This window comes from Doryrhamphus excisus, chromosome 20 (assembly GCF_030265055.1).
Source record: "Doryrhamphus excisus isolate RoL2022-K1 chromosome 20, RoL_Dexc_1.0, whole genome shotgun sequence".
In the NCBI taxonomy this organism is placed as follows: Eukaryota; Metazoa; Chordata; class Actinopteri; order Syngnathiformes; family Syngnathidae; genus Doryrhamphus; species Doryrhamphus excisus.
The window spans coordinates 1,247,990-1,264,874 of record NC_080485.1 but is presented as its reverse complement, the minus strand read 5'-3'; the positions used below and the strand labels follow the sequence as shown (position 1 = coordinate 1,264,874).

At 42.5% G+C, this 16,885-nt stretch overlaps 2 protein-coding genes across 3 annotated transcripts in view; both read left to right on the top strand.

Annotated features, from left to right (window-relative positions):
- The window catches only part of itga9 (integrin, alpha 9), a 51,837-nt gene extending 45,136 nt beyond the window's left edge, over positions 1-6,701 (top strand). Inside the window, exons 24-28 of the mRNA XM_058058166.1 lie at positions 1,409-1,534; positions 1,643-1,762; positions 1,839-1,934; positions 4,519-4,638; positions 4,852-6,701. Of these exons, the coding sequence (XP_057914149.1) occupies positions 1,409-1,534; positions 1,643-1,762; positions 1,839-1,934; positions 4,519-4,638; positions 4,852-4,950 (561 nt within the window). The 3' untranslated portion in view covers positions 4,951-6,701. The remainder of the gene's footprint in view (positions 1-1,408; positions 1,535-1,642; positions 1,763-1,838; positions 1,935-4,518; positions 4,639-4,851) is intronic.
- Positions 6,702-7,062: 361 nt separating this feature from the next.
- On the top strand, positions 7,063-15,893 carry LOC131107814 (uncharacterized). Of its 2 annotated transcripts, XM_058058163.1 has the most exons (9): positions 7,063-7,386; positions 8,972-9,155; positions 9,335-12,517; positions 12,765-12,935; positions 13,015-13,187; positions 13,243-13,360; positions 13,435-13,645; positions 15,101-15,222; positions 15,287-15,893. In XM_058058163.1, exons 1-9 carry the CDS (start codon positions 7,193-7,195, stop codon positions 15,311-15,313), a joined length of 4,383 nt encoding a protein of 1,460 aa, XP_057914146.1. In that variant the 5' UTR covers positions 7,063-7,192; the 3' UTR covers positions 15,314-15,893. The 2 variants fall into 2 exon arrangements, with proteins under 2 accessions (XP_057914146.1, XP_057914147.1); XM_058058164.1 differs by having other exon boundaries at positions 12,822-12,935; positions 15,101-15,893.
- Positions 15,894-16,885: the final 992 nt, after the last annotated feature.

Below are 16,885 nucleotides of genomic sequence, written 5' to 3'. Positions count from 1 at the left end.
CTTTCATTGAGGAAGATCATGGGGGAGCTCAAGCTGTTAATTGTATTTACTATGAATGGGCGGACGGGGTTGACTATATCCCACCCTCCTTGAGCCATCTGGAATCACTTTTAAGGGATCAGACAGTTTGCACGGAATGGGAAGGGGACACCTGTGGAGCAGGCTACTGCGCCACACCATCCCCAGCCTGGGAGCACATATCTAAATGCCATGATGTGCGCCAGACATTATTTTATGGTCATATCATTCCTATACATTCATTTGTTTACATGTTCCAAACTCCTGCTCCATATGTTCCTAGTTGACTCGAGAAAAATCCCTCAATCTTGCTTATTTGACATGTGAATACTGTTTTCCTGGGGGGAATACACCAGGTTTAGGGTCCATGAATCATCAGAGCAGCAATGGCAGGATAAAGCCATGTAGTAAAAGTGTGTGGGCGGGCCTTCTGGGTGGCAGCAGGAGGTTTGGAAAATGGACCAAAATTCATAGATGCGCCATTATTAGCATGATATTGCACATCACATTCTACATAAAGTGGAAATCTACATTATGTTAAATATCTTTTGACACAAGCAGGCAATTTTCTTGTTCTGTTGGCAGATTTATCCATTTTCTATGCTGCTTATCCTCATTAGGGTCGCAGGGGTATGCTGGACTCTATCCCAGCTGTCGGGGTCCACCCTGGACTGGTGGCCAGCCAATCCCAGGGCACATATAGACAAACAACCATTCACACTCACATTCATACCTATGGACAATTTGGAGTCGCAAATTAACCTAGCATGTTTTTGGAATGTGGGAGGAAACCCACACAAGCAAGGGGAGGAATCAAACTATCTCTCCTAGCTGTGTGGCCTGTGCGCTAACCACTAGGCCACCGTGCTGCCTTGGCTAAATATTGTTAAGTGTAATTTGATTTTGTATATAGCTAATAACCGACATTATTTATTGATATAGCGATATTGGTATCGGCAGTACCAACCTCTGCTTTGTTTGGTGTAACATTGTTTTGAAAATTTAGCGTACCTCCCATCACGACTGGGAGTCTGGTACATTTATTAAAAGTGCTTTCATTTAAAATGTACCCTATGACCCCCTGACCGGGACAGACTTCCACCTCCAGAGTTTCGGGTCAGACAGAAAAGAGGGGAAAGGAAAAGTATTCCCTTGAGCATGCTGAGCTGTAAACCGGCTACCGCTAAATCAATCCATATGAGAAATCTGTTGAGGAGGGGGGTGCAGAACCACCCAGAACAATAATTGGGTTGGATCATTTAAGGTCACACAAACCATTGTTTCCATATTCCATGCGTTAAAGCAATGATTTCTGCACATTATACACATAACGCTTCCACGTGATGTCCATTGAACACTCCTAACTTTCTTTGTGACTGTCTTGTTTCAGGTGGCAGACGGCCGAGGAAACTGCACCTCACACAGGAACCCAACACCGTGCACTGTCCCCCAGGACCGAGAGAGCATCTTCCACTCTATATTTGCCTTCTTCACCAAATCTGGCCGCAAAGTCTTGGTAATTATGCATAGAGCTCACATTGCACTCATCACAACAACCCAAAGGTCACACTGACAGTCGTCTCTGTGTGAATGCTTCTCCTCACACACTCTCTCTCTACGACAGGACTGTGAAAGGCCGGGGAGAGCGTGTATGACCATCTCCTGCAGCTTGGGACCGCAGCTCAAAGAAGAGGCTTTGAGTATAGACACCAAACTTCTCATCAATACGGAAATTCTGAAAAGGGTAAGTGGCCGCATTAAGAGTTTGCCCAACACATGTTGTTTTGAACTCCTGACTGAATCCAGTCGCAATTCTGCAGGACACCTCCTCCGTGATTCAGTTTGTGGCGCGAGGCCACGTACAGGTGAACGACAGGACTGTGGAGGTGCCGAAAGGCCTGCCAGAAGACATCTCTGTGAGTGCATCGTCTGTCGTAACCATGCAACTAGCAATCATTAACATACAATCATCAATACACACTGGCTGTTGTGTGTCTCCGTTAAACCATTCCCCCGGCAACCTGTGTTCTTTGCGTTGCCATTTTTTTTTTAAACACACCATATATTCATTAGCACTCAGAATTACAAAGTGCAGTTGAAGGCCTCATCAGTGCAGGGTGTACGGTGCTTTTTAGAGGAAGGAAAGATACCAATACAAGTTGTTCATCATTCACTGTGTTGTCCATGAACAAATAAACCAGCCAGATGATTAAAGGAATCTGTTTGTAGTGTCCCAACTCTAAAATAACCACTCCACTAGTTAGTTAGGTGCACTTTTTTGGCTGTACGATAACCAACATATATTTAGCAACAATTTTTGTAGAAAACTGAGGTTCTACTCTTTTGCTAAATCATCTAATCCTGTCCTAAAACTTTTGCACAGTACTATGTCAGAACATTTGAACGATGTGTTTAATGTTCAATTTTTGACAATGTGTTTGTTTCAACTCCAATAAGATGTGCTCACAGTGAGGTAAGTGGCGTGAGTCTGTGGGGTGAACTGATCAAATTCAGTTTTTCTGCACGTTTAGATTTCTGCTGGCCAAAACGTCACTGAAATGTAAGTCTGCTGATAGATATACAGTATGGGGAGTCCTGCAGGGAACAGCCGGGGCCTCTACTCCTCTGTACCTCTGCTGCGTTCAAGGACAGACCCTCCCCCCCCTCACACTGTTGGTTGCTGACTGATTGAATGGCTCAGCAGATCAGTTGTGATGATTAAATTGAGCATCCTCTAGGTAGCGTCTCTCATGTGATTGACTTAGTGACGAAAAAGGTAGCCTTTCCGACCCTGCGTGTGACACACACATTCCTAAAGTCTGAGTTGTGGTCCCAGTTTGAGTATCAAGCTGTGTTTCTCATCATTCCGCCCATGTAAACACACCAACACAAATCCACTACGTCTGGGCTTTCAGAGGGAAGAATGACCAGAGGAGCGTTCATCTCGCCGTACTCAGCAGCTGTTAAATTCCGGCGCTGCGAGCTGGTGAAGGTGTTAATGTGGGAAACTGTTCAGCAGAGCGATTATCTTTATTTTGTGTTTGCCCACCGTCTCACGCCACATTTGTCATCAAAGCCCAGACAACGCCGTGTGCTATGACGCCATTCCTCTCGTATTTACACGTACTAATTGTGGAACATTTGCATTTGTCCAAGACCATTTTTTGCATAAGTACCTTTCCCAAAGTTAATGAATGTTCTTGACTATATATTGGAGGTCTGCTTTTTGACATAAACACATGGCTAGTATTACTGCACCTTTCGGTCAAGTGAGGCTAATTTCGTGTAAATCTGTTAAAGCAATCAGTGTTACAAAAGTATCAAATGGCTAGAGTTCAGAAGTAATTGCTAGATTATCCAGTGAAAATCAGAGCATATAGTATATTACATGCTAATGGGAGCCTTTGTGGTGCAACTGGACTTGACAGTGATGGACAACCAGTAGGTCAATAATGTGCTGGGAAGCAGACAAAACCTGTGAGCTGCAGGAGAGAGAGGTTTCATATGTGTAGCCTCTAAATTTAAAAGGGGAGTAGATGATGAAGGATTCAGAGGCACCTCGTAAGATAAACGCTCGCTGCTAAGCACGTGACGCAAAACAATGATAAAAATATGAAGTCACTTTGAGGAAACTTACCAGAATTATACCTTCATTTATCAGCAAAAGTGACATTCAGAGCAACACAGGTTCCTTTAGATCCTATTATCTTCTTGGTGCATTTTGCCGCATTTTTATCACATTATTGTTTATATTTTATTACATGGGTTTGTATGAGGGTGAGCTGGAATGATGTCATTTGGTTGGCTGAGAATATAGACAACACAAGACGGGTCCTTGGCATGTTTGAAGAAATATATATCATTAGAAAGAGGAAAAACGTTATACCACATGATTGAAATAAAACAATCGTGGGCAGTTTAGAAATGAAAATGATCAAAATAATGTCATCAAAATGAATGAAAAAATGACTGCAAATGACAGACCTCGAGGTGGCTATCCAGCTGTCTCTCATTGTCTGTGCTTGCTTAGTCCAAAGAAAACACACAGTATCACTCTAATAATGGGAACATCCGGCAGCAACACAACAATTTGGCATGACGACTATTGTGATGAGAAATGTAGTGAACCAAGTCGACGCTCTACATCAAATAAGTGTTTGTTCACTCTATGCTGACCTGCACCATATTACCCTCATTACTACACAACACGGTGCCATTTGACCCCATCACAATGTACACACAATCACGGTCATCTGTTTCCACATACCCCCTGCGGTTTGCTTGTGTACCACTAGGTGTATGCATACCCATGGTTGGGAAACAAATGGAAAAAAAGCCCAAAAAAGTATAGGGAAGGGGTTTATACTAATACTACACTTTCTTTACTGTACAGTGCATTGTACAGCGTATCACTTCTTAGCATATCTACATGGCTCTACAAATGGTTAGCAGAACCTAATGTGTGTGTTTGTGTGTGTGTGTGTGTGTGTTGTATTCCAGCTGATCTTTGAGGCCCTCCACAGTCAGGAGCCCAGAGGTTACGTGGTGGGCTGGATCATCGCCATCAGTCTGCTGGTGGGGATCCTCATCTTTTTGCTCCTAGCTGTGCTGCTATGGAAGGTACAAATACGACCTTTTCTATGTTGTCAGTAGAAGTGGAACGTAGAGATAGCTGGCTGCTGGGGAAGAGGAGGAGTTCTCTCAGGGATCTTTAAGAGATAGGAAAAAAACAGATTAGGAGGAGTTTACTCCTCACATAGAAATGACATTTATCAGAAATCATACTTGTGTTCTTTATAAGGGACGACTTCTAACTTTTGTCATTTTTGGCAGATGGGTTTCTTCCGTCGGCGGTACCGTGAGATCATCGAGGCTGAGCGGAACAGGAAGGACAGTGATGAAAGCTGGGACTGGATGGAAAAGAACCACTGAGGCTGGTAGTGGTGATGGTGGGGATCCCCGTGGAGCCAGTGACATTTAGGGATTGGGTCAGGGGTGGACCCAATAGCTCAGGGCTCCTTTGCAGCCTCGGTGGCACCAGGCCCGCCAAGCCTTCCATATGTGGAAGAAGAAGAATATTCTCCATATTTTCTGGAGATTTGTTGTTTTTGTGGGATGCGGGGGTCCAGGAACTTATGAGGTGGCCTGCCAGAGGACGTAGAACTCCGCTACCCTCCAGCTGGCAGCATGGAGCTCTCGCCTGAAGAATGTAGATACCGGTGGATGACAAAAACCTCAGGGCTGTTTATTTTTTTTTATACACTTTAAGCCATATTGTTCAAAAGCGGGCTACGGAGGCTGAAGTCCACAGTAGGTTTTCCTTAAAAGCACTGATGTCTGATGCTCCTCAATGCCTCATACACGGATCACAATGTTCTCACAAAATGAGTACATAACCTGACACAAACATTAGGTACACCTGCACATTCTAATGAGAGCTGTGTAGCATATAACTAAATATAATAAGTAAATATAATACGTGCGAAAATACATTTTTGACCCTGCCCTATATGGCAACAGGTTTAATTTCTGGTTCTATAGTTATATTCACAGTTATTTATCATCAAAATGCCAAAGAAAAAGCACAACACATTTGTGGAGTCAAGTTTTTAGTTGGTCACAACGCTTTTGTTTGATTGTCAGACATATTTTTTTCTCCCCTTTACATTTTACCTATATTAGAAAGACACAAGCATGATACAACTGGGTCTTCTTAGATTGTGCAGGTCTCCCTAGTATTGTGTCTTGGTGGATGTAAATTCTCAATGAAATGTTTCTCTGAGATTCTAATTTACGTGTGAGCTGAGACTGAATGGCGGACAGCTGAGCATATTCAGTTTTACTATGATGTTATTAGATGTTCAGTATGAAACCTGAGCTCAGCCAGATGTGTGTGTGTGTGTGTGTGTGTATGTGTGTGTGTGTGTGTGTGTTAGAGAGAGACTGGATTCCGTCACAGCGGGGGGTTCTTTAGTGTGAGTAATACCCTAAAAATAGGCATACAGTACACATTAACGAGCTGTTTGGGGCTCGTTTTCAGTGCAACATGAGCAAACTTTACCAAGATGAAAATGATTCGCCTGCATTAAAAGTGTTAAATGCCCCTTCCAACGTGTTGTGACTGGTGGGCTATTGACTTTATGTTGATCACAGTGAAAATAAATGTATATAAACTCTCCCCTCAAAATGTAACTCAAAGTATTCCCTGCAAAATGACATTTTTGTTGTAATCCCATATTAATCTAATCCCGCCCCACCCACCCTTAAAAAATATACAGCGTGTTTGCATCAAATGATTTAGGGAACTGAAATGTGCAATGCCAAAGAGCTATTTCTCGCAGACTGCAGTGTCCGGGCTCACGATGATTGTCAAACTTCCTGTTGTGTTTTATTGTTGTCATCCACTTTATTGTGTTGCCTATGGATTCCACTGGCATGACGGCATATACTGTATACCTTCACAGTCCATCATGCAATGCAGAGACAAGAGACACTTCATATTGTATGGTGGAGTCAGTTTGAACTGTGATGGATGTATTTTTGGTGGTTTGCTGTCACCGTTAAGTCACGCTCTTTGGGTTTTTTTTTGTTCTGAATATACTACTGTCACTGAATATCATACACATTATAGAGTGGATTTTTTTTTAAGAAATGGGGTAAAGTTGTGTATTTATCTAATGATAAATTTTTAGAGTGAAACCCATGATGATGCATGTTGTTGTGGTGGTGTTTGGCGCCCTCTGCTGGTTACTATGTTTGTACTTACTGTATAGCCACCACTTACACAGAACATACACCAGAGCCATCTCTTTTTAAGTCAAAGGTTTATTAGTTTATTGTTTCTCTTCTGCAAGGCGACACTATTAAAATATTGTAGTTACTCACTAAGGACATTCAACAATAATCCAACTACAATAGTGCCACAATCACAAATTCAAAAGGAAAGTGTTGATAAGAATGATAATAATTTATTTCAACCTGCTCACTCTGCAAGCCCACTGATGTTGCAGCTGTGTGGTCATGTGATCTGTTGCTAAGAAACACTGTCATCAAACACGTTCTGTTTGCTGTCTTTGAATTTTTAAACACACTATGCACACTGCCTAGAACAGAGCCCACATACCGTACATTGTAGCTTTTGTTGGGGCAGCAATAGAAGCTCTCTGAATTCTACATGTCTTCATTACTGGACCACGGCCTGATTAGGACAGTGGCAGTGGACCGGGTGGTCGCCCCGTTCGCGTGTCACCTGTGTCACCTGGTACTGCTATGTGACAGCTTGGAGGACCCTAAACACTTTAGCCAGCTGGAGGAGGCGGCTCGGTCTGTGGCTAAAACTACTGCCAATATGGCGGCAGTGGCCTCCAGGTATGTGTGGACTATATTTGCACCATTAAACATACCCCACCGCAGTGGAACCTTGGTTAGCGTTATTAATTCAATACAAAAGGTCTGTCTCAGGCTAGCCCAGGGGTCAGCAACCCGCGGCTCCAGAGCCGCATGTGGCTCTCCAGCCTCTTTGTTGCGGCTCCCTTTGCAATGCTTGAATATTTTTTAGCACCCGTGTGGTGAAAATGCACGTCTTTGTTATGAGTTTACAAAAATCCAACTTTGTGTGAGACCATGAATGCATCCTGACTGAGTTCTGACTGGTGACTGAATGAGCAGACAGGATGCTATCCAGTTCTCTCTGACAGGTTAACATGAAGGGAAATGAGTAATACTTTGAGTTATTTGAGTTATTAATTATTATTAATGAGTTATTTGACGATTCTAAAAAATAAATTAGAGCTCATTTAAAAACAAAAGTTTATCTCCAGTACTAGCAAGAGTACTCCAACTCGTCTTTTTTTTTCCCTCCAATGTTGTTTTAAACATACAACGTTTTGCGGCTCCAGGCTATTTTTCTTTAGTGGGCAAGTGGGTGAAATGGCTCTTTTCATAGTAAAGGTTGCCGACCCCTGGGCTAGCCCTATGTTTCCCATAAGAAACCATGTACCGTGCTAAAAACATCTGTTTAGAATTTTACACGCAGAAAACAATTTGAAATGCATATAAATACATATAAATGATGAATGAAACAACTCATGACAAAACAGGAAGACGACATCTGTGGCGTCACATCCTATCTTTAGGAACAGTCAACATCTTCAATGAAGATAAAAGTAACCTTATATGTTCACTTAACCCATTCGTTCCTTATTTATATGCATTGAGAATTGTTTTATCCATTGAAAACTATTTTAAAAAACGTGTTTTATGTTAATATTTTTGACGTAACTGACTTTCGGTTCTGGTTGCCATTATGTCAGCAAGATGAGCTGTTTTGTTAGAGTCTAAAAAATATATACTCAGACTCACGCAGTGTCATGGAAAACATATGCAGAGGCAACATTTGGGCAGAAATGTTTGACTAAAAACATGCTCATCAGGGCTGTATAATAACCAAAATACGGTATAATGAACACCTCAGTATGATGCAGTGCAGTTTTGCACCATCGCTAACATTCATTCATTCATTCTCTACCGCTTTTCCTCACGAGGGTCGCGGGGGTGCTGGAGCCCATCCCAGCTGTCTTGCTGTCTTCGGGCGAGAGGCGGGGTACACCCTGGACTGGTCGCCAGCCAATCACAGGGCACACGTAGACAAACAACCATTCACACTCACATTCATACCTATGGACAATTTGGAGTGGCTAATTAACCTAGCATGTTTTTGGAATGTGGGAGGAAACCGGAGTACCCGGAGAAAAGCCACGCATGCACGGGGAGAACATGCAAACTCCACACAGAGATGCCCGAGGGTGGAATTGAACCCTGGTCTCCTAGCTGTGAGGTCTGCGCGCTAACCACTAGACCGCCGTGCCGCCCCCATCGCTAACAATGTCAATCAAAATGAATCCTTATTACATTTGTGTACCACTAAATGTTCCCCATTCTGTCTTATCTCCAGACAAGTTGCAGAGACTGATGACGATGTGCTACGTAAGGAAATGTCCTCTCTGCTGGAACCCGTCACAGTGTCAGGCCAACATGTGCTGCTGGCGGCCCAGAAGCTCAGCATCCAACCCGACTTGACTGAGCACAAAGAGGAACTCATCACTGCTGCACAAACGGTTTTCCTGGGAGTGGTCAAAGTAAGACTATAAGAGTACACCCTGGACTAGTACATATCACAGTGGACAATCTCTTGGACAGTCTCTATCTAACCTAATATACATGTTTTGGGATGTGGGAGTACAACATGTTGGTTCATGAATAGGATAGAAAATGGTTCTACACGGTGAAGTGACCATGTCTGTTTTTCCTCCTCCAGGTTCTCTTAGTGGATGACAACTCCACAGTAAGAGAAGTCCTAGCAGCTGCAGATCAAGTGTCAGAGCATCTCTCTGACCTCGGCTCCAGCTCGGACATCCATTCCCTGCTCAAAGCCTTTCAAGTGTTTTCTGACTCCTTGCTTCATCTCAGCAGTCTAACCGCTGACAGAGCTGACTCCTTAAAGGATCCCCGACAGGCCAAAGAGCTTAGAAACTCCTTGGAGATCCTAAGAAGATGTATCCCTATGCTTCACACCGCTACCTGCACCACCATCAAGCACCCGACAAGCAAGGAGGCTCAAGCAGCTAAGAAGTTCATACTGGACAAGGTGCAGAGCACTGTGGACAACATTGTCAGCACTTTGAAAAGTGAATGTCAAAGAGGATCTCTGGGAACGTGTGGTTTTTACACTGAGAGGAGAATCAGTTTGTTGCAGCTGCTTGAGGGTTGGTCCAACATGTCAGGTCATGACTTGGACAGCCTGGTTCGAGATCTTGTCTTTCACTGCATGGCTGTGGCCAACTCTTCTCCAAGAGAGCTTCAGCAAAAACTGGTGCTGCACTGTCGACATGTTCTTCACTTGTGGTCCGATATGAAATACCTTTTGAGGTCCTCTGAGGATCATCAGCAGCATTTTCGGAACATCTTTGCTTCATTAGAGGAACTCCTTGAAGGTCTCGACAAAGCAATGATGGCTGCCGTTCTTCATCAACTCTTGGACACGTTTCCGGTAGCGTCTTCTGTCTTTGAGGAACTTTCCAATGTGGTGAGGGAAGCTCTGGTTGTGGGTTCCTCCACAGAGTCTGATCTAAGCTTTCTTCAACCACCAGTTGAAGAGTTCATATCGTACTCGGATAGAATGATAGAAGTTGCATGCTTTTTCTCCGCAGTAACCAAGGATGCAAAGAGCCTAGAGAACGTTGAGAACTCCAGAGTGTGTCTGATGAGACTGAGAGCCCAGATTTCTCCTCTGTCTCTGGAATTGACTGATAACTCGGTACAAACTCTTGAAAAGCTTAATGAATGTTGTCAGAACTGGCAAGAAGGATGGAGACAGCTCCACGATGCTGTCAGCGACGTGATGGACATCAGAGTGTTTACAAATTTGGCTCTGACAGAGATGGCAAATGAGAGCAGTCGTTGTGATGATGCATACAGGCAACAAAGCCATGAGCTGTTTCGTGTGCATGCGACCAAGCTAATGTGTCATATGAAGCTGGTGATGCGGTCTGTCAGGAGGCATTTAGACCAGAGTGAAGACCCCATCTACAGGAATGGCCTCCTGGTCCTGCTCAAACAGGCGCACATTTGTCAAAGCAAAGTGAGCCAGTCGGTCAGTGACATGCTTGCAGGACACAGCATCAACGTGGAGGCGTCTTCACCCTTTTCTGACAATGTCTCTGCTGCTATTCACCATTTTAAAGTCCTCAGGGAGGGACTGGATGGCCACCAGCATCCACATCTCCTTAGTCCCCTACGGGAGAGTGCCCGTCAGCCCCACGTCTCCGAACACAACTCCTGTGACTTAAATGAGGATCATGGGCTGACGAGTTTGGATTCGTCGCTCCTGAAGATGATTGACACGGAACATGAGGAGGAGGTGTCAGATAGAGAAATCGTGGAAGTGGAGTTGTCTCATAAATTTGACGATGATTTAAGGATAGACGATAACTCAGAGGAGCCTAAACTGATCCAGATGCCTTTTGAATTTGACCTTTTACCCCTCCTACAAGAAGTCGTGAGCGTGACTAAAGGCAAAGATATTGCAGCCCTCAACCAGGTGTGTACCGGCGTTCTTGAGCTGTCCAACTGCTACTCCCAAGCTACAAGGGAAGCTTTAGCCATCATGGATGACATCGACTGTAAGACTCTGGAAAGCTTCCGGGCTGAACTGGTGTCCCTGACACCTCTGCTGGTCCAGACTGCTCAAGAGTCGGCCATGAGCTCCTCACTGAGTACTGAGAGTGTCTTTCGACTCAGCACACAGTTTTCCGACCTCATCAACAACATCCGGAAGACTCTAATGCCGGGAACCGGACCCTGGTTTCACGTTATTTATGCTGAGATGCGTCTCGCTCGACTGACGACGGCAGATGTGAAAAAGCAGCTAAATGAAGTGATGACCTCATGTGCTGACACCGTGCAGCTGCTGACGTTGTCACATGTAACTCCTCAAACGGATGAGACTTTGACTCTTCTGCACAACAAACTCAACAAAGCCCAGAACAATACGAGGAATCTAATGGAGTTTAGGGGCTCACCCGAAGGGCAGGTTGATCAACTGGAGGGGCTCTGCATCCTTTGGGGTCTGTCTGTTCGCATTTTCTTCAGTTCTCTGGACAGGATTTTGGGAACGTCAAGAAACATCAACCAACACGGCCCTCAAAAGCTGCTCTCAGTCTTATCAGAGAGCTCACTGAGAATCCAGGAGGCTTTGAACCTCACCAGTCTAACCTGTAAAAGTGTTTTTAAGTCCAAAGAGTTAACAGTACTCCAGGATGAGTTGAAAACTCTGACTGAGCGGTACCTTCAAGCTGCGGAGGACCTCTGTGTGACCCCAAGTGTCTTGCAACTCGCTCAGCCAGAGCTCCTTCAGAGAAATGTTATCATTAAGATGAAAGAGCTCTCTGGGCTTCTGAGCAAAGAAAATAACAGTTATGACACCGTGCTCCACAACCTGCTCAAAATGGCTTATGTGGCAGAAGAAGCACAGCAAAGATTTGAACAATCAGCTAGTTTGCTTTTTGAAAACGTAAAAGCCGCCACCAAAAAAGTGGAAGAGAGCTTCAGCTACATGCGGGACATCCGTACACGTTCCAACCTGCGGTCCATCAATAACCATCTCTGTTTTCTGATGTCTGATATCATCAGTGAGATGTGCCTCGTTGTCCAGACTGGCTCTTTCTGCGACACATTTAACCTGGAGGTTAAGATTCAGTGCTGGTCAGCCAAAGCTCACTATGTGGTGGAGGAGATCAGTAAGCAGGATGGGATTCACCAAGAGGCAAAGGAGAAGATCAGAGCAGGTCTACAAGGCATGTTGCCAGATGGACATGTCCAGGCTGTTCCCATTGCATCTAACGTCAAAAGGCCTGAGATTCTCCCAAGAAGGAATAAAGATGCTGCAGAATCAAAGACGATAGCTATTATCAAACACAGAACCCCAAACACAATAAGAAATGTAAGTATTTAGTTGGTTTATCATGTTTTAGTGGATGTTTCAAAATGTGACGGAAATTTACCACTCCCACAACCCACACTCCCCTGAAAGCAATGGGGAAAAAATATGTTTTTTACACACACGAAAATTCGTCCTCAAGTGAGTCAGTTTTCCTTCCTGTCACTCATATAAGAAGTTAACATTGATGCTCTTTATGTTGTAAATATTTTTGTGTTCTCACACAATATTTGTCCATATTTCTTTGTAGGTTGCTTCTCATTCCAAAGACGCTTTTTCACTGACCTCCACCTCCTTTTTTCTGAAGCAAGAAAGTGACAGCTGGGATCCCAAAGATAACAGAATAGTCCAGCAGACCAGAAAGATGGCGGAAACGTTGTACCACATGACTCAGTTTCTGAGGAACAGAGGTCCATTACTGGTAATGACCAGTAGAGAGCGCCTTCAGTTTTTCTGCTTTGTACCTCGTCTTTGTGCTTTAGAGTTTATTTTTTCTTCAGAACAAAGAGGCGTTTGTCTGTGCAGCCAAAGATGTGATGTCAAACTGCCAATCAGTGACTGACTTCATTCAAGTCATAGCCAATCACTGCCTGGATGAACAGTGTGCACAGGAACTATCCCTCATAGTGGAGCAGATTCTCACCATCACAAACCAGCTCAGCATCCTCTCCAGGTTAGAAGCAAAACACAAGCCGGAACAACACAAAAGGTAACTTCATGTATTGTAGTGTCAATGCTGTAACACCTGGCTGCAAATCATCTGATGAGATCCTGGTGAAGAACACGCAGAACCTTCTCCATACAGTCCTGCGAGGGGTTCACGCTGCAGAAACAGCCTGCATCACAGTAAATATACCAACGTACTCGGCTCTTTTTAGTATGACGCTACTTTAAAGGTTGAGGTAATGTTTCTGTGTTAGGGTTTAAAGCAGCCTGACCCAAACTCAGCTGAAGCCGAGGCCATGGCCTTGTGTTTCCAATGGAAGAGAAACCTGGAGATCCATCGAGCCCAGGAGACGTCCAACCCACAAACTGACGAGCTGGGTTTGAGGAAGATCTCATCGCACTCTCTCGCACCGAGTCTGGTGTCTCCGGTGCAAGATGGCTTCAAGTTATCGCTTCAAGGGGAAGGTGTTCTTTTTGTCTCCAAAAACTACTGATAAGTACACAATTTACACAATGTGCTCACAGCTAGTGTAGTTGCAGCAACTTTTATTGACAATATAAGAGATAAGAATACTACTGCTATTATTGTGGCTATTATTGTGGTTATAGTTTTCAATAGTGTAGTGGTTCATAGCTAACTGTAATGCAGCTGGTGTGATATCAATACCAACACATTGCTTACTTCGGTAGGATTGTGGTATAACATTTATTAACTGTTGTGATAAGTATATTGTTTTAAAAAATGTTGAAATGCAGAGAAATATCATGATTATCAATGAACACACTTAAAAACAATGTACTGGATGTACTTTTAAAAAATGCATTTCGATTTATAAGTCATGAAAACAAAACATCCACCAAAAAGCACGAACGGCTTAAATATCAATTACTCACTTATCACTCTTGCAATTTCTCAGAATTATTTCCAGGCCTAAAATATGAAAGTGAAAACATGTAAAACAATTTTTTTTAATTGTATGGTCATATCACCTCGTACTTTGGTACGAGGTGCATTATTAAAAAAAAAAAAACAACAACAACTTTAAACTGTATTATAGAAAGCAGGAAGTGAACAAATGTAACAGTTAGTGATTGTAAAAGTACCAGATGGAGGGGTAGGATTTAATAAGCTTTGCTTCTTCCTACTCCTTTTGGACATGTGGAACTGGGAACTGATTATGGGATGCACTCAATTGGAATCTGATGCATGTTCAAATGAAATAAAACCATTACCATTACCAAAATTGGATGCACGCGTTATTTATATTTATAGTGCTACTTACAAGCTATAAAATATCCCCCATTCAACTGAAGAATCAATACTATACGCATTTTAAAATGAGACACTACAAGTAAAAGGTTGTTCCCACATTGTAAGCACAAGTTTAAAAAAAACAACTATTTTGCACAATCAGATGAAATCATGTTTCTCTGTCGTGTGGCAGAACAGGACATTAAAATCACACAAATAGAAGAAATCCATCCAAGTGAACAGAAGTCTTAGCACTTTGTAGTAAAGAAGTTGATAAAGCGTGAAAGTAAAAAATGTTAAATTTACTCTACCTGATAAAGGCTGAGTGAACCCTATTTAAAATGTGGCTAATTCCAAGTAGTTTTCATGTTTAAAATAAACATGCTCACTCACAAACCATCCGTTTAACATGACCACTTTGAAATTGCTTCTCAATCCACGTGAATGTACACAAATAGATTTATTTATGATTCATTATTTATTAATGATGACTGACCTCTCGTCGATTTAAAAAATCAGCTGAGTTTACTGACAGAATGGAGAAGCTGTGGGGTCAAAGGTCTTGAAGACGTCTTTGAGACTCCTGTCTTCAACCTCCTCATCCTTGTGTTCCTCTGTAAGTACTTCTTTCTCTGCCTTCTCTGACACCTCCTCTTGTGCCCCCGCAGAGCCCAGTCCTGCTAATTTGGCTTGCCTAGGGTCACTGTACTGGGATTGGATCAGCTCCGCCAGGGCCTGGACGGGCAAGTTATGCACTGCAGGGGGTGTAACAGCCGAGTCCAATGAAACTGTGGGTGGACTGACATGTGGGGACTGATCAGATGCTGAGTCTGTGTTTTTTGTCCCTTCCAAAGAGCCACGGCATTGACTTGAGGAGGTAGGTTGCAGTGGAGGAGTCTCATTCTTAACTGGATTTTTCCAAATACCCACTTTCTTGGGAGGATCTACCTGATCCTTCTGGACAGGCTCAGTTTGACTACGGAAGTCGTACAGACTAATGCCACCCAGGATTGTTGTGGGGCTTTCCAGGATGCCTCCAGAAGAAGCCGGTCGAGGCGCATATGGTGGCAGCCTCTCAGACAGGATCCATCTGGACTATTTTGACCAGGCGTGGGGAGCAAGCCCACACTTGGGGGAGGCTTGGGAAGTGGGGAAATGCCTTGTTTCCTCAGGTCCTCCAGCTCCAACTCATCCTCACGGGCATTTTCGTCTTCAGTATTAATGATCTGATTATCTATACCGGAATATATATCCGGTATATTAGATGTGGTTTTGTTAGCTTTAGTAGAGTACGTTTTGACTATGTCTCACATTATCAAGCACCTCTTTGGTCACATCAGTCAGAGCATTAATGGGAAAATTTACAGTTGTCGCCTTGATAGCACACTGTAAGAAAATCCAAGTTGACTCAACTCAAAATAATTTGTAACCTTGCTGCCTTAAAATTTTGATTAAATCTAGCAAATGATTTTAGGCAATTTCAACTCACAACAAAGTTTCTCCAACTTAAAAGATCAAATGCAAGTACTTATTGCTTTGTTTCGGGAAATTTCTTTATTAGGTCAAATAAACAAATATTTTTGTTGTATCAACAATAGAACTCGAGTAATCTCAACTCACTTTTAATTTAGTCTAACTAATTAGCTCAAGTAAATTCAACTCACAATTAAATTGAAATTAATTGAAATAATTTGTTAACCTGATTTGAAAATGTGTTGAGATTACTTGATTTACATTGTCGATACATCCAAAATATTTGGTTATTTGACCTAAAAAATGAAGTTCCCACAACAAATTAATAAGTCACGTGAACTTGGTCTTTTAAGTTGGAGAAACTTAGTTGTGTGTTGAAATTACCTGAAATAATTTGCTAGACTTAATCGAGATTTTAAGGCAGCGAGGTTACAAATTTTTTTGTAAGTTGAGTCAACTTGGAATTTTTTACAGAATGTATCAGCTTCTTAAATGCAGTAGTCAGGGTTGAAATCTGACACAAATCATAACAACGAGAAAGTTTGTAAATACTGCATAAATTAGTAAATTTTAATAAATATTTGAGTTTTTAATTTGCAAAATATATCAGTAATATATATTCATATCATATCAGTATTTTTAGTTTTTATTACAGGAAACAATGTTGTTTGCTCAGTGTTTTTCCATAGTGTTTAATAGTGTTTGATGTAAAATTAACAATTTTCTGCAAATATTACATGAATAAAACGTGAAATAACAAAATATTGATTTAACAAAAAAAATTAGCAAGTTTGACAAGATTCAAGTGTATTATTTTTGTAAATTGTAACAGTTTTAAACTGTAAAATTTACAGTTTAGCCTGTAAGACTGTTTACATTTCGACTGTAATTTTCACAGGATTATTCTGGCAACCACAGCTGCCATTTTTTTTTCGTAAAAACTACTGCATTTTTTTTACAGTGTGGAATGTGGATGGTTG